This window comes from Anabrus simplex, chromosome 5, assembly GCF_040414725.1.
Source record: "Anabrus simplex isolate iqAnaSimp1 chromosome 5, ASM4041472v1, whole genome shotgun sequence".
NCBI lineage: Eukaryota > Metazoa > Arthropoda > Insecta > Orthoptera > Tettigoniidae > Anabrus > Anabrus simplex.
The window spans coordinates 420,804,527-420,828,439 of NC_090269.1; the positions used below are offsets into that span (position 1 = coordinate 420,804,527).

At 36.5% G+C, this 23,913-nt stretch overlaps 1 protein-coding gene across 10 annotated transcripts in view; it reads right to left on the reverse strand.

The window, feature by feature from the left end:
- The window catches only part of hts (adducin 1-like protein hts), a 506,583-nt gene that overhangs the window by 189,609 nt on the left and 293,061 nt on the right, over window positions 1-23,913 (reverse strand). For 8 of the 10 annotated variants that reach the window (XM_067147800.2, XM_067147798.2, XM_067147799.2 and 5 more), the window contains 3 exons: window positions 19,592-19,728; window positions 8,884-9,010; window positions 6,312-6,335 (listed from right to left, as the gene is read on the reverse strand). In XM_067147800.2, coding sequence (XP_067003901.1) covers window positions 6,312-6,335; window positions 8,884-9,010; window positions 19,592-19,728 — 288 coding nt within the window. The remainder of the gene's footprint in view (window positions 1-6,311; window positions 6,336-8,883; window positions 9,011-19,591; window positions 19,729-23,913) is intronic. The other 2 variants (XM_067147801.2, XM_067147796.2) reach the window with 1 other exon arrangement.

Below are 23,913 nucleotides of genomic sequence, written 5' to 3' on the forward strand. Positions count from 1 at the left end.
CGCGCAGTCGATCACCCACTATACTGTTTTAACCGAAAGCTTGCAACACCCAGGTTGCATACTAAAAAGTTGGCGGATTCCTAGCAATGTCGGAGCAAAGGGAGGGTGGGTGCATATGGGTTAAGGATTGGAATAATTTACCAAGGAATGCATTCAGGAAAGATGCAAGGAAAGATTAGGTAAACAATTAACAGAGAATATGCCACCTGGGCAACTGCGCTAAAGGCACACTGGTGGGGATTGATTTATGCGTGTCTTGAAAGAAAAAATGTTCTTTCTCCTATAGTTATAGCAACAAAAATATATATAACACCCGCCAACCAAACCCCATGGCACAAGAGTTCTGGCCAACCAAGTGACCGCTACTCAGCCTGAACCCCTGCAGATTACAAGGCGTCATGTGGTCAGCACGAGTAATCCTCTCTGCCATTATTTAAAGGTTGCTAGACTAGGGCCGTTATCTCACCATCAGATAGCTTCTGAACTGTAATCACATAGGCTGAGTGGGCCTCAAACCAGCCCTCAGATCCAGGTAAAAATCCCTGTCCTGGCCAGGAATAGAAACTGGGGCCTCCGGGTAAGAGGCAGGCGTGCTACCCCTACACCGCAGGGTCGGCCTAACACCCACCAGTTGACTTTTTTGTGTTATTAAAACAGTTTCATTATTTTAAAAATAGGAAATAACCTGTGAAAGCTGTGTTTGCCACTTATATACAAAATTACTCTTGATCCAATCTCATGCAAAAAATGACTAACATGGATAAAAAGTCCGATTGGTACATATTTTGAAGCCCAGACCGGAATGTGTTAATTAGGACAGTCTCAGTCTCAGCGATCTTATCTCAAATATCAAGTTGATGTCAGACCTTATCTTAAAATCTACAAGACCAAAATAAGCAATGTAATGGTGTATGACTACAAAGTGGCAGAGCAGATTCTGAACAAGCACAAAAGCAAATATTTCTTTTCAGCCACTTTCTTCCATTACTTAACATAACAGGCTTACCTCAAACTACTTCCTGCTGTACTTGACAATATAAATTTAAAGGAATATCTCTATCTGAAATGTATCAGCTTCCATGCTACCATCCAATTACCCAAAAAACTTTAAAAACAGTCCTCTAGATAAGAGATGTCAAACTATGCTATACATTTCGAAGTGCTGTTATCTTAGAAAACAATTTAACACTCCAGAGAGGCAGCTTGGTGCACACTTGCTGCCAGTAATACAGTAAACAACACTAGTAATTTTAGAACTACCCTACTCTGTATCTTCAATATTGATTTTGTTTCATAGTATACCAACTTTTCACTTGTCAGTAATATCAAAGCTTGATGTCTCAGAAATTAGGGCTGTTATAAAACTGAATACAATATGTGAAGTAGTAGTAGTAGTAGTAGTAGTAGTAGTAGTAGTAGTAGTAGTAGCAGCAGCAGCAGCAGCAGCTTGCCTGTGTGATAGGAAGAGACAAGCTAAAGAACTATGGATCAAAACTACTTAAGGCAGGACTTCTCTTCTGCAAAACTACATGCACTGGCCAGGAGTTGAACCACAGTTACACAGTACTTTGGATGATTCATAAAGAATAAGATCTACAGGAACATGCTTAGAGCAAATTAAAATATTGAGAATAGCACAGAAGATAATGCAAATTCACATAAAATAATTCATTTGCAGTTAACATTTCTAAAATGTTAACATTGTTCAGTATAACTTACATTTTAGTCATACGACTTGTACATGAACATTAATTAATTGAATAAGGAGGAAAAATAAAACCAGCCCCCATAGACGACCAAAAACCAAACCCAAAGAGTGCTACAGTCCCGATGGGCTTGGCCTACCAAGTGACTGCTGCTCATCCCAGATGCCTGGAGATTATGAAGTGATGTGTACTACTGGCTGTTATTTTGGGCTTTATGGAAGAGGGTTGCTATCCCACTGTCAGATAGCTCCTCAACTGTTCTCATTTAGGCTGAGTGGCTCTTAAATTAACCCTCAGATCAAGGTTAAAAAAGTTCCCGACCTGGTTGGAACTTGCACCCGGGCCCTCCCAGTAAGAGGCAGGCTCGCCATCGGCAGTCCGCGAGGCTGGCCCTTAAATGATCAACAATTCAAAATAAATAATAGCAATATTTGTCTTCAAGATAGTAAAACTGCACCAAGAATCTAAAGTAGTAAGATACCCACTGGAGAGTTAAACTGCGAGATGTAAAGATAACAGCTCTATTCCTGCAAGTATGGAACACAAGTTTTGAATACAGATGTATTAAAAAAAAAAAAAAAAAAAAAACTCAAAAACTGAATGCATTCTACCCAAACTTTTAAGCAGAACTACGCATATTTATTTCCTACAGGAGAGAAATTACACCTGAATCAATTTTGTTTAGACAATTTTTCTAAATGGCAAAATTAACAAAATGTTGATTAAGAAAGTACATAAGATTTACAGAAATGTAATGAAAACACAAGACCATTATATCCATTTGACATCTCTGTTTCAGAACCAGATTACTGGTCATCTTCCCCATGCAAAACACCTCAACATTAGAAGCAAGAAGAAAGGAGAGAAGATAAATATAGAGGAAGAAGGTCCTATTACAAGTGCAATTTAAATTCTTGACCAAATAGCAACAGTTAAGAGAAATTCCGACTTCACGAAATGCTCTTTAAATTACAATTTTCACGAAGGATTACAAAAAAACCACTCATACCTCTTTTCCAATTGACTATGCAACAACTTGTCCACATAATACAACTCTTAAGTAAACTTCAGTAAATGCAACTAAATATTCATTGATCAGCTACTGTTCATATAATTACCATTTATATTCAGTGAAATATATACAGGTGAGGAGAACTTGGGCTGATGTCTATGTATGTTCTCCAGTTGCTATCTGCAATAACAGGACAACATTATCCTGATTGCCTGAGGGCCTAACTAATCATTTTAGAACTTTTGTGAGAAAATGAAACGGAAAACCAGCAAGTAACTTTTTGTCTACACCAAAGAGTTTATAATTAATTGAAATATCTTTTAGCAGTGACTGAAAATTGAGGTTATAGGGCTCTTATTACCAATGGAAATACAAATCTAACAGCGAGCTCATAACTGGAATATATCGGTTCTTGGCGAAGTCTTAGATTACTGGTCTGTTCAAATTTTGAAAAATATACGAATAGCAAAGCACAAAGGCGTTCATATGAGAACTTCTACCTAAAAAACAAAATGTTATAACCACCCCCAATCTAATTTCAAAGTCGCATGATGACTGTCTCAAATACATTTTTGCCAAACAGAATTGCACAATCATCACAGTGACAAAAAACATAGCTAGATTTGTGAACAATTCAAAATAAATAATAGCAATATTTGTCTTCAAGATAGTAAAACTGTACCAAGAATCTAAAGTAGTAAGATACCCACTGGAGAGTTAAACTGCGAGATGTAAAGATAACAGCTCTATTCCTGCAAGTATGGAACACAAGTTTTGAATGCAGATGTATTTAAAAAAACCTCAAAAACTGAATGCATTCTACCCAAACTTTTAAGCAGAACTACGCATATTTATTTCCTACAGTAGTTAGCTGATTCGAGTCCTATTGATGGATGGTATGTTGGCCAGCAGGATAGGAAAGGTAATGGTATACAATTTCAAACCAATGGATTGCATGCTAAAAGCCTAGATTTAATTCCAATTCTCTCCATAATGTTTGTATGGAGGGAGGGCACACATCACTGCTGATGGGGGATTTGTCTGTCGGATGGCGACATTAAGCCTTGAGCAATTTACCTGGCTATTTGTCGACAACATTGGTTTTACGTCCCACGAACTACTTTAATGGTTTCTGGAGACTCCGAGGTACTGAAGTTTTGTCCAACGGGAGTTCCTTTATCATGCCAATAAATCTACCAAACAAGGTTGAAAGAACCGGGATTGAACCTGCTGCCAACTTCAGAGAGAAGGCTAGCGCTTTACCGACTGAGCTACTCAGTCCGGCAGGTTTGATTTCCTTCTGGCCCAAGAGGCTCTTGAGTAATCCTTTATTTAGGAAACTGACCCTCAACGTGTTTGCCATAAGACACAGCATTGTACAATTTTTATGTTTTTGAATATAAATGGTTCCTTAAAAAAGAAGCATGGACGCAAGCACAGCCGCCTCAGCAATCGTGGCTAGGTAGCTTTTCTCGAGGGCAAACCTCACCCACAACTCTGCCATCATCCTTAGTATGGTACCTCTTGCACCCACGAACAATCCACAGATTGTGACGGAATTCACATGATATTTCTCCATGATGTAACTGGATACTGGAACATAGATTGCCTGCTTCTCACAGTTTACATCGTGTGGCTGTTTTTCACCTGATTCTAGACGTACTGTTGGGTCCAATATTACAGAATGATCTCTATTTATCGATGGCCAGAATATATGCTCTTCTTGTGCTACCATTTTCAACCGACCAGTTCACTTTTGCACATACTTCCCCCCCCCCGTTATTGCAGAAGGCTTTTATAATAAGGCTGTAAATTGTGTGATGGTGAGTATTCCTAAGCAATGAGTCGAATAGACAGTTACCGAGAACATGTCCCAAAGTTTCAGTCCCACTGCAGGTATGCCTGCATGCCTGCAGTGGTTGTTCTCCTGGCTTCTTTCTTACTTTGAGTAATATTTTTACTCAAGGAATAAAAATCCCCATTTTCACAGTCAATTTTTATACCGGTATGTGGCAAATCGTGCACAATAATGACATTTTTGTTTTGCTGATGTTTATTTTCACCTCTAGATAAATCAATTCTTGTCTGCAGGACAGACACACGGATCATTATTGAAGAAGATGAAAGGAACTCGGCATGAGAAATGAGATTCATGAGGAGACATAGATACTACCTGCTAAAGTGTTAAATGTCAACTTTTAAGAATCATGAATTATGCCGAGAGTTCAACATGGACAGGAGTATCAAGTACAGCGAAACAATTTGATGGGATGAACTCTATTTAGATCACCACTCACACATCCTTCGTGAAATCTAAGAAATCTTCACTTCTTTAACTTGAGTTAAATTTCTGGAATGTTACAAATATGCTACTAAAATTTACTATAAATATCAGACTTTTTAAAAAATTATTAATTTCATTATACACTAATTATATTCTATCAGAAACAGATGTGACATTTGTAAACTGAAATACAGTCTAACTTCGTTAATTTGAAGTTGAGGGGATTGAAAAAAAATTAAATTATTAAAAATGTTGAATTAAGACAAGTTTCAATTAAAAAACAAAGGTTTTAATTAAAATAAGCATTATAAATGCATCCTCATTTTGCAGTAAAATAGCGAACGTATTCAGTGGGATTCTGCTGTCTCCTGCTATCTCACTCTTTTTAAGAACCTTTTTCCACCCCATGGATGGCTGATGGCCTTCTCAACATGTTTTGTATTGCACTAGTCTGTTAGGAAACAGAGAGGGTCAACATACGGTAATTCAATAATAAACAAACCCTCATACCTGCGATGTGCTGTACATGCTGATTTCCTACGCAATTGAATAGTTTTCGTCTGTTACAGCACGAAGAGTAGAGTGTGCTACACAATACAAGCAAGTGCCTGGGGTGAGAAGAGACTGGGTCTATTGCCTGGAATTTAGTTTTTTTTTAAAAGCTCGACTAACGCACATTCCTACCACAACCGTTTTAATCCCATCACTCTACCTCACAATATACCAGTATAAAGGACTGAATAAAAAAAGTTTTGCTTCTCAATCTCGTCGCGTATTACTTTAAATTTTCAAAGAATAATAACTGAATTATAGAAGATTTGTTTTAAAAATACATTGAATTAGGGACCATGTGAAAAGTAGAATAGTTTTACAAAATGGAAGTTAGACTTTGCATTCCTTATCCCAAAACAAGATTGTATAGTGCAATGTCAAAATAGAGAAAAATGGAAATCTTGCCTTCTGAAAAGCAATCCGAAGCGCAAATATAGAACCTACAGTAAGCATCGCAAATTAGAATAGATTTGGTTTTAGTACTGTATGGGAAATTTTAAAGGAAGAACCCACAAAACTTATATCATGGGTTTTTTCTTGGCAACACATCTACTCATCAGCATGCAGGAAAGGAAAGTTAAGACCCATATTTGAAAAGCTGTTCCCAAAAGAAATAAGAAAAGAAAACAATCATGCAAATCCCAGAGGTGACATGCATGGCACCATCACCAATCCTTAATAATCAACTAAAAATAAAATGAAACAAGACACTTAGACCCTCTATTGAGAGGCTTGGCCAGGAGACAAATCCAATTACCTCCTCTGCATTTGCTTCCACCCACTAAAAATGAAAATAAAAATTGGTATGAAACACTGTGCCCTTCTATGAAAACAACTCGTATTAGTAACAAACTTATGCACTTATTCAGTACCTTTCACTCTGGTCACCGTCACTTCTGGCAGTAATATGAACAAGTTTTCATCACTAAAGTATGTTCCCTAAAGTTTCTAACCCAAATGTACCATCAGTCTTATAACAGGTATAAATGAAATATCGAATCAAAAGATTGAAAAAATAATCATGTATTTTTTCCATATGCTCACAAGAATTGAGGAATGTATTACAAGTTCATTTATAATTGAACGTTTAGAGTTTACGACTACACTCAACAGTGACCAGGAAAGAAAGAACTGAAATAATTTTGGGAACATATATACTAACTAAACAGTGGTTAAAGGGGATTTTTTTTTTTTTTTAAATTGGAGGTTAAATAGAACTAGTCCAATTTATACACATTTATTGAATGAACATCAGCTGCCTACAGACTTTGTTATACTAAAAGGGGATTGTGTCTTTACTAGTGATTAAATATCAAACTGAACACACTGTACAGCAATGTCTACAATTTAACTGCACAAAACACAATCAGTAAAACTGCTACAGTTACAGACTTACAGAAATGTTTGAAGTTCTAAGATTGATTAATTAAAACCATACAACATTATAAACAAGTATAATACACACAGAGAAATGCATTTCACAGAAAGTGGCACTTAGTTACTCCTTATGGAATCTCTGAGATTACTTTTATATTTCCTCCTGTTCTCAAATTTGACAAGAGTCATGGAACCATTATTTCAGCTTCAACATGGTCCACCCAAATTTTTGTAAAATTCTAATCAACATCTAGATGAAATATAAGAACACAGGAATAAAACATTCAGATAAATTAGCATTTAAATTTAAGACTAACCTCAGAACTTAAAACTTTTCTGTAAAACTTTCGAACTCAAAACTCTACTAAAGCTAAAAAATGCAGACGGCAGTATCAATCTGGTTATTTAATACAAAAGCTCATAAAGACAACAAGGAAAGTCTGAAATTCTGCAATATCTTTTTATAAATACATTATTAAAAATAAAGATCTACAATAAACATATATGTATTTTTTTTAAAAGAACACCTTTATAACAAATTTTCACAATCCCAAGTACATGGTTAACCCTCAAAATGCAGAACTCAGACTGCAATCAGCAGCCAAGTATTACAACAAGGAGAATTAGTCCTCTTTTACATTCACGACTCTACACATGTGAGAGAGAAAACATTTGAAGGGTTAACTGGGAAGGCTAATACATATTTCTCTACAAAATCACAATTCTCAGCATAAAATATCAGTAAAAAAACAACATAGTATGTATTACTCTGTCATAAACATATATAAAATGACAAACAAGTTCCTTATACTAAAAATGAGCAAAACAAAGAACAGTATTTGACCCTTGCAAAAAATGCCCTTTAATAAAACCACCAGCTTGGAATAAACCCTATAGAAAACACTCACAAGTGTAGCAATTCCTACAAAGCAACTTTATGCCACGGGTACCATCTGTTCAAGGAAACAAACAAAACTGCTGACCACAAAATGTCTTGCACTGTTCACTGGCTTTTCAAAGTCCTGCACAATCTCTATCAGTACAAAACAAACAAAACACCACCAATAGTCATGCTACTGACACTGGAATGGGAATGCAATTCATACACATGTTCATACTATGGCAAGACATGTACCAAAACATTTATATGGCAAGACCTACAATGCAGTTAAAGGATGTGTCTAGGTTCTCATACTATTTGAAGTGTTGTAAATCACTTCCTAAACACAATGATTTACCACCTTTCAAAATGTTGACTACTACTATTGCAAAGCTATGAGCTTTGAGTCAGAAACCATGAGACAAAATGGAATGCAATAAGAAGAAGAATTGAATCCAAATGGACATCAAAGGGAGTTTCTAACTCTAATCCAAATGAATACGGAACAAAGTTTCAACTTAAAAATAGCAACTGAGAAGAAGTTTCATAAGAAGAGAGATGTTTGATCAAATTGTGCAATTTACTATACTTCCAATCCGAATAACACTAGTCTTTTGGATTTATGCTGTGCAAAATGAGAAACAGCTGGAGAACAAAACATTCACTTCCTCTGAAGAAATCACAACAAGAATGTTTAAAAGTACTAATTACAACAATGAATCGCAAAAGAGAAATTTATGATTAAAACAAAGTACAGTAAATCTGAACTGTCCTCTATTTTTAGAACATGACAAATCATGATATAAAAAGGTACCTCCTTAACAGCTAATTCATCAACCTGCAGAAGTACAGATAATCTGCAAAAGGATACTACTTTCTCAGGCCACACTGAACATGTTCAATGGAATAATTAAGAATACATAAATGAACAAGCACATTACCTGCTCTAAAGCACACTCACTATGTAGTCAAATCCATCTTATAAGCATGTGAAAATATCAAATTCAAATTTACATTGCAATATATCTTAATCCTAGGAGCCCTCTTTCTTCTCAAAAGTGATCACTTCTACCTTTGTGATCTTCTTTGGATCAGGTGTTCCAGTTTCCAGGATTTCCACCTTCTGATACACATTAGGAGAATTCAGCCACCGAGTTCGGTCGTGTGTTTTCCTACCATCAAGGAACTTCTTCCATTGGCTGAAATAGAGAAACTCAATTTTAGTTCTCATGTAATTTTCTCTACCATATTAACTTAATTCCAGTCAAGCTTCAGTTACTGTTGAGCTATGATAGGTTATAAACTTCATGGTTCTGATCCGTATTGAATTGTAAGTACAATATAATTATTAAATTAATGTAGTAATGGTCCACCTTTCAATACTATAATATGTAATATTCTAAATTACATTAATAAGGGACTAGTTTTGGTCATGGCTGGCCATCTTCAGCCTTAATGTAAAACATCTAATAACTAAAGAAATGTACATGCACACAATTGACATAAAACAAAATGAAACAAATATATACAAACTGACATTAGAAAATTGAGATGAAATTATGATTAAATGCTGAAATGTTGTTGGACATTGTCAGGATGGCACATGATGTGGTTAACACAGATACACTGTGTCTGGTATAAAATTTGCAATTCATTGCGGTGCCCATGAAGTTAACCTGAATAAATTAGATTAGATGGCATATGGGATATGGGAAAAGGAATGAAGTACATAAATTAGTTTAGTTTTGCGAGAGGAATGTAATGATAGTGGGCAAGACATGGTTTCGGAATGATGATTGTTATTCGAAGAGGCCTAACATCTAGGTCATCGGCTCCTAATGGTACGGAATGTAATGACAATTTAAAAGTTCAAAATCATCCACTGACCAGAATAAAAAATGTGATGAAGAATGAATGGATGGATATGAATTTAAAACAATCAGTGGATCCGACCCAGAAACTATCATAAACAATAGTATTACTGACCAAGGGACTGCTTCTGAAACAATTCTGAATAGAGGATGCTTGTTGTCTAAAGGTGTCCGCGGTCAATGGCCCCTCGTAATGGTACTTGTCGGTAGTCAAGTATTACCATTGTATTTGTCATGTTGCGGTACTAATCAAAAGTAGCGTAGACTCGTGGTGTTCCACACATTATGGTACTACTCACAAGCATTGCATGTCGCACAGGTAATGCAAATCTATTGTGTTTCTCACATAATGACACCATTCATAGGCAACGCAAACCCATGGTGTTCCTCACCTAAATGTACTAATCATGGGTGTCAAAATTCCCGTGGTGTTCCTCATGTAGTGCTACTCATCAGAGGCAACGCTCAAACCAGTGTGTTTCTCACAATGGTACTTATCACGGGTACTGAAAACCCACAGTGAACCACTCTCTGCTGCTACTAATCACAAACTTATTGTGTACCTAGCATAGTGGTACTACTCACAAGTAAAGGCGATCCATGGTGTTCCCCGCGTGATGGTACTAATCACAAGTAGTTTCATGGTTCTAATACAATCATCCCTTGGTCGCCTCTTATGACAGGCAGGGTATACCGTGGGTGTATTCTTTGTGTCCCCAACCCACAAGGGGGTAGGTTTCGGAATGAAAACAGTATGAAAATTATAAGATATGGCTGGGGTGACAGAAAATCAACTGATTACTTTCTGGTGGAAAGGACAAATCACAGATGGTTGGATGAAACATCTTTACCAGAAGCATTCGATGGAGATCGTAGAGTTATGATAATGGGAAGAATGGAAAAATTAAAGGAGATACGTGATGGTAACATAAAAGTGTGGAAATTAAAGGTTAAGAATGTACAGGACAAATTTCTGGAGAGACTGAAGTAGGAAATGTGGAAGATGAATGGTCCAACTTCAAAAGGAACATTTGTGAATGGGACAGGACTGAGGACAAATAATATTTTGACGATCGATTTGATAAAAACGATAGTTCGAGAAATGATAGATGCAGGGAAATTTAACATTGGTTTATATGGAACATTTTTGGGACCGAATAAATTCAATGATGGATACGGGAAAGCGACAAAGGAAATGCTACCGTTATCATGGACAAAAGTGACTATGTTAATAAAGCACACACGTTTTTTTTTGCAGACAACTTAATAACCTCTAAAAAAGATCCAACTAATAAAATACAAAGAGAGACCTAAAAACCATAATAAAGAATATTTCATTTCTGTTTAATGACCTTGAAAAATCCAAAATGATTATCATGAATCCGAAGCTTCCCACAGCCAAAGCGCTACCCAAGATCCATAAAGCAGACGTCCCCATAAGACCCATTATCAATTTCAGAAACAGTCCGACCTATGAAGTATCTCTGTTCATTCACAAATTCCTCAAGTCACACTATCGTTTTCAAGCCAACACATCAGTAAAGAACTCCTTAGAATTCTGCACCAAGATTAAACACTTTAATTTATCCAAACACCACACTCTTCATTCTTTTGATATTACTACCATGTATGCTAATGTTCCCGTTAACAGCAACGTACAATTGAACAAGAACAATCTCTCCAAATTCAGCAATTTAAGTATAGGCGAAATAGATGAATTTATTCAGTTTCTGGAATTTACTTTGAACAACAATTTCTTCACTTTCAATAATGTCATTTACCAACAGATAAGTCTTCCCATGGGGTCACCAGCTTCAGGAATCCTTGCAGATATCTACATTGATCATTTAGAGCATTCTCACATCATTGGCAAGATCAATGGCATTCAACACTGGACACGCTTTGTAGATGACACATTTGTTATTTTAGACTCTCACGTTACTAACAGCAACACAGTACTTGGATTTCTCAACTCCATTGACCCACATATAAAATTCACCAAAGAGTCTCAGAAAACAATAAAGCCCTTAATTACCTGGACTTAACCATAATGCGCAACAGCAACAACACTATCCTTCAATATATACAGGAAACCCACCCATACAATCAATACCATCACTCAGACCATTGTGCACCCAGACACATAAAAAAGCAGCTTACAATAACATGGTTCTCAGAGCATTAACTGTCCCTTTATCTCGCAAGAATTACAAAAAAGAAATTAATACCATTTACAATATTGCAGAACACAATGGTTTCAGTACAACCTTTGTCAGCAGAATCATCATCAGATATAAAAGCAGACCCAAGACTACCCTAGAAAAAGATTCCACTCCTAAAGAAAAGTTTTCCACATTCACTTTCAATAATAGTAATATTTACCAAATTTCTAATATTTTTAAGAAACACAACATCAAAATAGCTTATAGAACCTTCCACACCAACTCCAAACTAATTTTCAATCCACACACTGTCAACAATAACTATAACAACATTAACAACAAATAAGGCACCTTGCTCAACGTTCTCAAGAGCATCCTCATCGATTTAGATCAATTTATGAACCCCTCTCACAATTTAAACGAAGTCAGCGAGAAAAAGAACATTCTACTTGAAACATTCATTCCATATATTTGTCAGAATTTCCAGAACACAAACAAACCCCACCTCCATCTCTCCAACTCACCACCACTCCCCCCTCCTCACACCAGCCCAGGACCATCCCTTCCATCCTAGCAAACACAGTCAAACCAACAACAGACTCGATCACGCGAACGAGACCGTTACTTTGAGAAGGCCAGGCCATTTGAGAGGACAACCACCTGCTAAACACCGTAAGTTTAAGCTTTCTTCACACCCATTCTACACTTTTTACTTATCACCCCACGTTTCTCACACAACCTCATTTTTCCATTACAGATTAGAACTTCATTGATGGTTTCCACTAGATCACTTACAGTTTACTATGCATCTGTCTTCTACCTAACGCAGCTTCTCGATTTCATATTGCGGCCCTTCTGACCCTTTATAATAATAAGGCAAGACACAAGCCAACATTATGAAACAATAATCAAGAAAGGGACCGCTAGATTGAGAAGATATTGAGAATGCTGCTGTTTCTAAAGCTTTAAATTTCATTGGGGTTTTTTCCTTGTCACAGGCTTTTCGCCTGCACGTTATATCAGACTTGGTTTCCCAAAAATGTTTGCTCCCGCTCCCCTCCTGACCAATTTAATGTGATGGGTTTCTACAAGGATGATTTTCGACAGTGATTTCAACTTGTTTTGTTATTGTTACTAAACAATATTTTGTAAACTATGAGGTCCACAACCTCACCATGTGCTACTATTGTTCATTTCCATCTGCATCATTTGTTTTTTCATTCCTTTGTCTTTTAGGTTACCACAGTTTTTAGTTTCAATTATTATTTTAAATTAACACCTTTTCACTGAATTTTGTCGCAGTGAGTTGTTTTTTGCTCCGCATATTGATGTAAATATTGTATATTTGTGCTAATTTTGTTTCCATCTAGGCTCTCTTTTGTTTGTTTTTTCATTTGCTCCTTCATTATGTTTTTTTTAAAAAGCATTTTTCAACTTATATTATGTAAATTATTTCAAACTCCCCTCATTTTTCACTGAAGATGGCTCAAACGAGCCAAAACATGTTTGAATTTGTTTACTCTGTCTAATGACGGAATATTTATTGTATTGAATTAGGAGGACACTCTCAGGAACGTTGCATCGAGGTTCTAATCCACCCAGCCACCCACCGGCTAAACCTCGTCGCTGCAGCCACATCCCACGGTCTTCAGCAATCCTTTTCATCGTGACATAGGAAGCAAAACCCAGCTGAGTGATTATGTTCCTAAGGTACGAGACACGTGGTCTTCCTCTCGACTTGTTCCCTAGGACCTTTCCCTCAAAGACATTCTGGAGAAACATGTCATGTCGTAGGACGTGTCCAAGAAATTTAGCTTTCCTTTGCTCTGTTGAATAAATTAAGGTCCGTTTCTAATTAACTTGATAATGAAAGGAAATTTAAGAAATTGGTAAAAGTTGGGAGGAATTTACACAAAAGATGGAAACAGGTGGAACTGGCAGTAAAATAATGCTGTATGGAATTATACGAAGTAAAAGGAAAGAAAGTTTATACAAAGCTGATGAGAGGAAGATTGAGAGTTGATAACATCCAGAGAAATAAAGAGAAGATGGAAGGAGTATTTTGATAAACTGCTGAATGTGAGAAATTGTGCAGAGTAGACTGTATTAGTACAGTGTAATGACTCAATAATAGAAGACAATATAACTATTATAGAGGTGGAACTAGCAGTCCATAAAATGAAAATGGAGAAGGCACCCAGGATGGAAGAAATTAGTGTGGAAATGATAAAGGCTGCTGGACTACAATGGGTATACAGATTGTTAAAGTGCACATGGAAACAAATGTGCGCTAGAAGACAGGGGAAAAGGAATAATAATACCAGTCTTTAAGAAGAGAGGAAAAAAAAAGTGTGCAACAACTACAGCAATCAAACTCCTATCATAAGTGACAAAAATAGTGGAAAGAACAGAGGAGAATGAGAAGGTGGGAGAGTTGCAAGAGGAACAGTATAATATTAGACATTGAAGATCTACAGTAGTCCCCATCTTCAGCACAAGACAATTAATGGAAAAACAATTGAGAAAATGGAAAGGATCTGGTCATGACATTCATAGATCTAACAAAGACATACAATTGTGTTTTCAGGGAGAAAGTGTGGGAAACCATGGTCACAGAGAGATTGGGTACACAAACTGTAGAAATCGTGCAAGCAATATAAAAATGTACCTCAATGAGAGAATTGATGGGAGTAAACAAAGATGGTTTGGACATGTAAAGAGAATGGAGGAGGAAAGAATACCATAACATATGACGGAAAATGAAGTTTGAGGGAAAGAGAGCAAGGAGGAGACCTATAGAACGTTCCAACCTTAAAATGCACACAGTGGTTGGGGGGGGGGGGTTCTCAGTTCGAAGAAAAAGTACAGAAGGATGTACAATGGATCGTCAAATTAAAAAGAAACGTTCCGTAGGTAAACTCAGGGGAAAAGAACGCAATATTAAGAGTGTCCTGGATTATTTTTCAAAAGACTATGAATGTGAGTAGCGCAGTCAATGAAACAGCTAAAGCTACAGGTTGTTCCAAAAGAACAATCTACGCTATGAGGAGGGAACACACACATGGTCCTTTGCAAACTCCCGCAAAAAAAAGACTGCAGAAAAATGCAACGAAAATTATATATGATGAAATTGTGCAAATTGGAGTGCGTCGGGTGGTTCACTGTCTTTTATTTGCTAACATACCACCGACACTGAACGTGATTTTCAGTCCGGTAAATGGAAAAGATTCTTTGCCACCATTTTCCTAAACTACGTTTTAAGGCTTCTTACGTGATATAGGCTTCCATTATTTAAGATGGGGTAATAAAGCAGCTTTCATTGAACTGATGAAATTATTAATTGGAGGCACAGATATCTCAGGGAGATAAAACGTTTGAAGGCACAAAATAAAGCTATAATTTACACAGATGAATCGTGGGTAAATACTGGGCAGACAAAGACAAAAGAATGGAAGGATATGACAGTGAAAAGTGCACGGCAGGCCGCCATTGAAGGCGTGAGTTCGGGACTTTGGTCACCGAAAAGCCGAGGACCGTGATCGTCTTAGTCCACGCGGGTAATGAACATGGTTTTGTTCCAAATATTGAACGAAGATTTTTATGCCATAAAACATGGCGGACGCCCACGAGGAAATGACTGGTGAAATTTATGAGAAGTGGTTTGCGGAACAACTATTGCCGAACACTCCCGAAGGTGCCGTGATCGTGCTGGATAATACCGCTTATCATTACCATTAGTTGTAACCTTTGCCGGTGCCTTCTTGGCGAAAATATGACATCATACATTGGTTACGTAAAAAACAAATATACCGGGCGAGTTGGCCGTGCGCGTAGAGGCGCGCGGCTGTGAGCTTGCATCCGGGAGATAGTAGGTTCGAATCCCACTATCGGCAGCCCTGAAGATGGTTTTCCGTGGTTTCCCATTTTCACACCAGGCAAATGCTGGGGCTGTACCTTAATTAAGGCCACGGCCGCTTCCTTCCAACTCCTAGGCCTTTCCTATCCCATCGTCGCCATAAGACCTATCTGTGTCGGTGCGACGTAAAGCCCCTAGCAAAAAAAAAAAAAACAAATATGTTTTGAGAACGGGATGCTCAAGCGAGAATTGTTGCACATTGCTTCTCAGCATAGTGCCCTGTATGATAAGCAGAGTTTTTTTTTTCTACGGGCTTTACGTCGCACCGACACAGATAGGTCTTATGGCGACGATGGGATAGGAAAGGCCTAGGAGTTGGAAGCGGCCGTGGCCTTAATTAAGGTACAGCCCCAGCATTTGCCTGGTGTGAAAATGGGAAACCATTTTCAGGGCTGCCGATAGCGGGATTCGAACCTACTATCTCCCGGATGCAAGCTCACAGCCGCGCGCCTCTACGCGCACGGCTAACTCGCCCGGTAAGCAGAGAATAGATGAAATGGCAAAAATTGCAGGTTGGCAGATTCTATGTCTCCCGCCTTATCACTGCGAGTTAAAACCCTATTGAGATTGTGTGATCCCAGGTGAAAAACTACATCCGGTATCATAACGTATCATTCAAGAAAAATGATATGGAAAGTTTAATAACCGCTGCATATATGAACATTACGGTGGACAATTGGGCAAATTACGTGAACGAAGTAAAGAAAAATGAAAGAGATTGTTGGAAAGCAGACGAATTACAGGACGATGTCGACGAACAGTTTTTAATAAGACTTTCTTCATCGTCTGGATCATCCTCAAGTTCATCTCCCGAACCCGGTTCATCCAATAAGAGACCATTTATATTGGTATTATAAATTTACTCATTCGGGACAAATATTTCAGATTCCCTATGGGAACTTCTATATCATGTTAAGAAAACCAAATACTTCTTTTCTGACAAATCCTACGTAATAGTAAACAAAGACCCATAGCAAAAATACAACGGAACCTGAAGGTATTACTAAGAAATTAAACATTTTTCCTACAAGAAGAGAAGTACCAAAAACTCGTTAGCATGAATCCAAAATTACCAACAGCTAAAGCATTGCCCAAAATCCATAAAAAGGATTATAAATAGCATAAATAGTCCTACATATAAAACCTTGAAGTTCTTACACAGTCTTAAAAAAACAAACTTTAAATTCAATAATGAAGCTTCTATTAAAAACTCAATTTATGTGAGAAACTGAGTAGATCTAATCTACAAACCAACCACACAATATGTTCCTAGGACATTACAAAATATGTATCCTAATATTCTTGTCAGACCATTATTGAAACTTATCTTTCCAAACATAGTAACCTAAGTAAGTTTCAAATAGAAGATTTCATCAAGTTATTAAGTTTCGTGCTGAATAACAACTATTTTACTTTTAACAAAAAAATTTACCATCAGAAGCGTTTGGCAATGGGAGACCCCATTTCAGGAATTTTGGCATATATTTACATGGACAATTTGGAGAGTAACAAGATAGTGAATAAAATTAATGGGCTCTGCTTATGGCTCTGGTACATTGATGATACGTTTGCAATAATAGACTAACACAACAATAGTGAAAAAATCTTAGATTTTCTGAATAGTTTGGTTGACAATGTAAAGTTTACAAAAGACGACTAAGTTAACAACTCTTTAAATTTTCTAGACATCGACATAACACACACCATTAATAAGTATGAGTTTCAAATTTAGAGAAAACCAACTTTTGCCCCACCGACAATAAAAAATAAATCTCTACATACAAATTCCCACAAACAGGCGACCTTCTATTGTTTGATCTACAGAGCATTAAAAATCCCTCCGTCGGCAAGCAATTTAAAGAAAGAACTTGATTATATAAAAGAGTTGGCAAAATTTAACGGTTATAAGTTAGATATGATCAACAAAATTATTAACAGTCACACTTAAGATAGCAACAAATCTCTCCCCGATTAAACCCAAAAATTTGCTACTTTCACATACATAAATGCAGCCATATATCAAATCTCTAATCCCATAAAAAAAGAGGTCAACATTGCCTATAAGACTCTTAAATACTAACCAGAATATTTTCTTTAATCTTAACAGTCAACTCAACCAATAACCGTTATTCAGGCTCCGGGATCTATAGAATTGTGTGTTCGTAATGCAATTTTTCTTACACTGGGCAAACGGGCCGTTGATTCCGTACCAGGTATTTGGAACATTTTAATGTGTCAAAACATAATACTCCGCTATGAGCTCCCACACGAAGGAAACTGGGCATCAATTTACCACAATAGAACAAGATTTAAAGATCATTAAAAGAATAGATACAGGCAAACTAATGATGGAATTCAAAAACATATATTTAGACCAGCATTTCAATTACAACCAGAATTTGAATGACGTAATAGATATAAAAAGACCGTCATATGAACAGATTCCGGAATTACTACAAACATTTATTTTACAAAGATTTTTAAAAAAGTATTTAATTCTACGTCTACAAACACTCCCACTACACCAGCGAATGCTACTCTCCCCTCTTCGGTTTATGTCAATTCCCCTCCGCACACAACTAGTGATTTCAAAGCCCCGCCCACCCCTCCTTCCCCGACACACTGCCAGTTCAAAATTCACACTGCTATAACACGAGAAGCAAAAGTGTAGTGACTGTCAGACTTTCCAGTGCAGTTAGCGCTGCAAGAAAACACTGGAACAGTCAAGGGGGAAAGTGATAAAATATCAACATTATCAATTAAATCAGATATTCCTATTGACTCTTAAATTTACACAGCGTTCTTTTAATTGTAGAACTTCAACATGCATTTGGTAGTTCTGTAGCAGACTACATCCATAATTTAAGTTTGAATGCCCCCTTTTGACTAGCTCATTTTCGGAAGATTCCAGCTATTTTAACTAAGGGGCGTTAATCTGTTCTTCTAATTCCACAATATCAATAATACAATTAAGAAGGGTATCTAACATCGGTTTCAACAAATAATTCTCGTCAATGGTGACGCAAATCTCTTTTAATGACAGACTGTTACTAAAAAACATTAACACTAGTTTTTAACCAGATTTTCACAACAGTTCCAATTAAATGGTAATATGTTCACAACAACCATTATCTGAAAGAGGTTAAGATGGAATGAGTTTCCTAAAAAGTTTAGACAGAGTAATTTATTAGGTTTTAACATTCCATAATCGGGAAGAGATTTGTTGCTATCTTAAGTGTGACTGTTAATAATTTTGTTGATCATATCTACATTAGAATTATTCAATGTGCTTTTTCTAGTCAGTTCACAATCACAGTCTAGCTATTGATTGTTTATATTTTTAAATTTACCACAACTATTTGTAATTCTATTATATAAACTTGTAAGTAGTTTTTAAGATTTTAAACGATGTGATAGTCTCATATACAGTAAGAACAATATCAGGATCCTGATCTAACTTAAAGGTGATATGCTGGCTGATGATCCCTGAATTAGAGACAAAAATATCCCATTAGAAACAAATGTAACAAAGTTTGAATAGTAATCACAAGGTTTTTATTGTAGAATAGGTGGATGATATAGCAAATAATTTGTAAATTTAAGAAGCCTGGGAATGTCAGGAATGTCACAAGATGATCATTTTATTCACTTTCCCTAAAATACTCTACTTTCCTTACAATGCAAAACAATCAAGTGATAGCCATTTTGCATACACAGTGAAGTCAGATACTAACACAATGTTGCTCACAACATGACCTTGCTTTTGCCCATCCTCAACTGGGCTGTTCACGCTAATGAAAACAGACTAGGTTTCAATTTTCCTTAACTCACCCATGTTTATACATCTCTTCCTCCTCTAACAAATATCCAAGAGAAGAAACAGCGGGAGGAACTTCCACATCATTGCGGGGACGAGGTAATTCTCCTTTCACCAGAGGATGTCTGTAAATATAGCCTGTCCTGAAGCCCTGAAACAAAGAGTTCTTTCATAATATTGACCTGACAAAGAATAAAAATACATAGACATGACAAACGAGACGCTTAGAATAGCACTGAAGAAGGCGCCAACTACACAATTTTTGTTTAATCTTGCTATGGAGTTATTTAAACCTTGATCTTCATATCAATATAAATTAATCATACATCTTCTAAGCTGGTGAAAATTTCATTCAAATGCTTACAGCATGAAGAGAATGTTGTCTAGAAATTTTAGAATAGCAATTATGTGCCAATTCAAAGCACATCTGCACCTATGTCTCAACATGGTGTATGCAATTTGTCATTTCAATCTCCAAAGCTGTTTACAATAAATCCTTTTCTTCTTCTGCATTTAAAGCCTCATTGGACAACTTCAGACATAATTTTCTAGTCACCTTATGGCAAAATTTAAACACATCTGGGTAATGAAATAAAATATTAACTAGAAATAAATATAAATTACAAAATTGGGCACCACCTGGAAAAGATTTACAGGAATAATTGACTCTATAGAACATGAATGAATTCCTTCTCCCAAGGTGACTCATCCGGCTGACGAGGCTCCAAACTTGCTTCATTACCTTAGCTGCTACTGTTTAACACTGTAAATAAATTTGGGTAGCAAGGCATGTTTTCCCTTACTCCTTACATCACCAATGAAAGATTTGCTATCAGTTTACCACTAGAATTTACTCCCACAACAAAATAAAACAAAAACACCAACAATAATCATCACGTGATGAGATCACTTTAACATCTACAAACATCTACAAGCTATGAATCACAACTATACATAGTTCTGAAGGTCACGCTTCAAATTGATGGTTTCCTATGGCTAAGACGACTGTCCATTCTTAGCCTTATATTACATTAGCACAATAGCATCATCACCATGGAATCTATTTTGTTGTGTTGGCTTTGAGTCATCAGTCCATAGACTGGTTTGATGCAGCTCTCCATGCCATCTGTACCCTTACGTTATACAGTCCAGACGCAAATACAAAGGAAAAAGGGACAGGAAAAATGGCACACGGCAACTTCAGGCAGAATAAATATATGGAAAATGTCACCGAAACTCAGATCAACTTAAGTTTAGAAGGCAAGGAATTACAATGGCCATGTATAAGAACGTTGAGATGGAACAGATATCGTTTAAAAAAATTACTGAACCCTAATTTATTCTATACACAAGAAGAAAACAAGATTGCACTACAAAAAACATCGAAGAAGGAAGACTGAATATGTTGTCACTGCAAGTCGAAAGAACAATTTAAATATAACATTGAAGAATAATTGCGTGCTATATAGCATAGAAGAAGAAATTAAAATATGAAAAAGATCCGATATAGTCAAATTTAAATACCAGCTGAAGGTGATATTGAGACCGCTGTAGAGATGAAGCCAGAGGGCAAAATTCCGTACTTCAGGCAATGTAGTACATAGAAGAGAAGTTAGATTACAATAAATAAACTTGATATTTCCACCTATTCAATACAATTTTAATGCTGTTATTCAATTACAACATATTAAATTTTCACAGGACTAGTTTCGACGCGGATTTGCGTCATCTTCAGCTTTTTCGGAAAATAGGCAACCTTAAAATTCATGACATGTCTTAAAATGTTTGGCATGAAATCCAGTTAAATCTATAATTAAAACCTTAACTCATTAAAAACTATTATGACAAGTAAAAGACTTGCTAGTCAGTCGTATGATAAAAGTTCATTGGTTAAATAATATTCTTATGATCAAGCAGTTGTGGAGTCCTTAAATTTGTTGAGCGATAGATAAAATGTTGTGTTCCATTTCACTACAACTTGTATACTGCTGAACCATCTCGAAAAACGTGAAGGTTGGTCATGTGGAACTTTCTGCATAAAATCTTCTATGTCTTAGGCCTATGAGGTGGAAACATTAAAGTAGTTTCTTGTGATGTTAGTGAAACAATGTTTCCTGGTTCAATGCGGAACCTGTAAATATATTAAAACGCGGTTAACGATCCTGTGTTAAATGTGTTGTGGCTCTAATCAGTAAAATGATAAAGTGATTGTATGTAGGACTCACCTCAAAATGCCGTGAGACGATGCTATTACTAGTCGCGCTCAATGAACAATGAAGGCTCTGAGCAGGTTTGCATGATCGGACGTAGCTAAAGAGGGGAAGTAGGGGTGGGTTGAGACGATGTATGTGGGCCGCACGTGTGGAGGGAGTCTGGTGGGCGTGGACTGCGGAACGAATATCGGGAAAACTTATTGCGAATTATACGTAAAATTAAATTTTTGTTTGGGATTTGAACATTTTTTAAAAATGTTATCAGAAAATCGAAGAGAACTTTTGGAATTTCAGATATATCATTGAGGTTGAGGTTAGCGTTAAAATATTGGTCTATATGAATGTAACATAACTCAGTAGCGTCCAGCAATGGTCCCTTGCTCAAAATCTCTAATATTTTCATGTCTTTTTCCAAGTTTGTAAAATTATGTTTTAGCTCATGGATATGTTGTCCCACAGCAGAGAATCTATTATATTTTACTGCATTAACGTGTTCGGCATACCTTATCTTAAAGTTGCGCCCAGTTTGCCCTAGGTAGGCGCTGCCACAGTCATTGCATTGGAACCTATAAACACCTGACGTAAGATAAGGGTTAGATTTATTTACAGTAGCTGCATTGTGTAAAACTTCGGTACTTTTGTTATCTGTGCGAAAAGATATCTTTACATTATTCTTTTTGAATATATTAGTGACTCTGTGAATGTTGTTATTAAATGTAAAAGTTGAATAGGAATTATGACTTTGTTTATCTTTGGTAAGCGTGGTTTGCGGACGATGTTTAATTTTATTGATTATACTTTCGATGAAAGAGGCCTTGTAGCCATTGGCATAGGATATATTGCGGATAGTATTCAGCTCCTTGTTTAAATTAGCTTTAGTCATAGGGATTCTAAAAGCCCGATCTACGAGGCTGAAATACGTAGCTCTTTTGTGAGCTTGTGGGTGTGTTGAATCTTGTCTTATAGTGATGCTAGTTTGTATTGGTTTCCTGTAGATGTTAAAGGAAAAAGTAGGTGGCTGTCTCTTAAGTTACATCTAAAAAGTTAATTGATCCCTTCTTTTCAGATTCCAAGGTAAACTTGATGTGCGGATCTATGTCATTGAGTTTACTTAAGGTGGTCTTTGCATCTATTATCCGCTCATCTAGAACTACGAATACATCATCAACGTACCTAGACCAATGGTGTATGTTACTGAACGTATTTCCGTTATCTATCACGGAATCCTCTAAAAAATCCAGATAAATTACTGCTAAAATCCCCAAGGCCGGAGACCCCATTGAAAGCCCATTTTGTTTATAAATTATACTATCAAAAATAATTGTCTATTAACAACCTTAATAAATTCATGAAGTCCTGTATCTCTAGTACGCTTAGGTGACAGTTTTTAAATTGTGAATGATCGGTATTATGTTACTGGTATTAACGCTTGGAAACATGTTAACCACATCGAACGAATGTATTGTGTGGTAGGGTCGTAGTTCGAAGTCGTTCAACTTGTTAACTAATTCAATAGTATTCTTAATTGATTTATTAGCCCTAAATTTATAATGTTGTTTGAGGAATTTCTGAATAAACTGTGCTACTTTGTAAAAAGGACTTGGTCTATAGTTTATTATTGGTCTAATGGGGACTCCGGCCTTGTGGATTTTTGGAAGTGCTTTGGCTGTCGGAAGCCCCGGGTTCATGTTAATCAATTTGGTCTTTTCTGTTCCGTAAAGAGAAAAACCGCTTTCTTTAATGTTTGTTTTAACTGTTTTTGAAGTATCTGTGTTGGATCTTTCTTGGACACTGAAGGTCTTATCATCGAAAAATATTTTGGCTTTTTGAATGTAATCGGCCTTATACATAATTACTGTCGTATTACCTTTATCCGCTTTGGTTACGATAAGTTCTTCTTCTTGAATCTTCTTCTTAAAATCTATGATGTGTTTTCTTTCCGTAAAAGAAACTTCTGCCGTAACGCCAGTTCTATTATTGTTTGCAATAAAGATTTTTTGTAATTGTCTTTTTACATCTGTCCTAACATCATCCTGCAAATCTTGTGGCATTTTACGAATTGCGACTTCAGATTCTGTTACTAATTTAGAGGCTATATTGGCCAAATTAACATTAGGCCAATT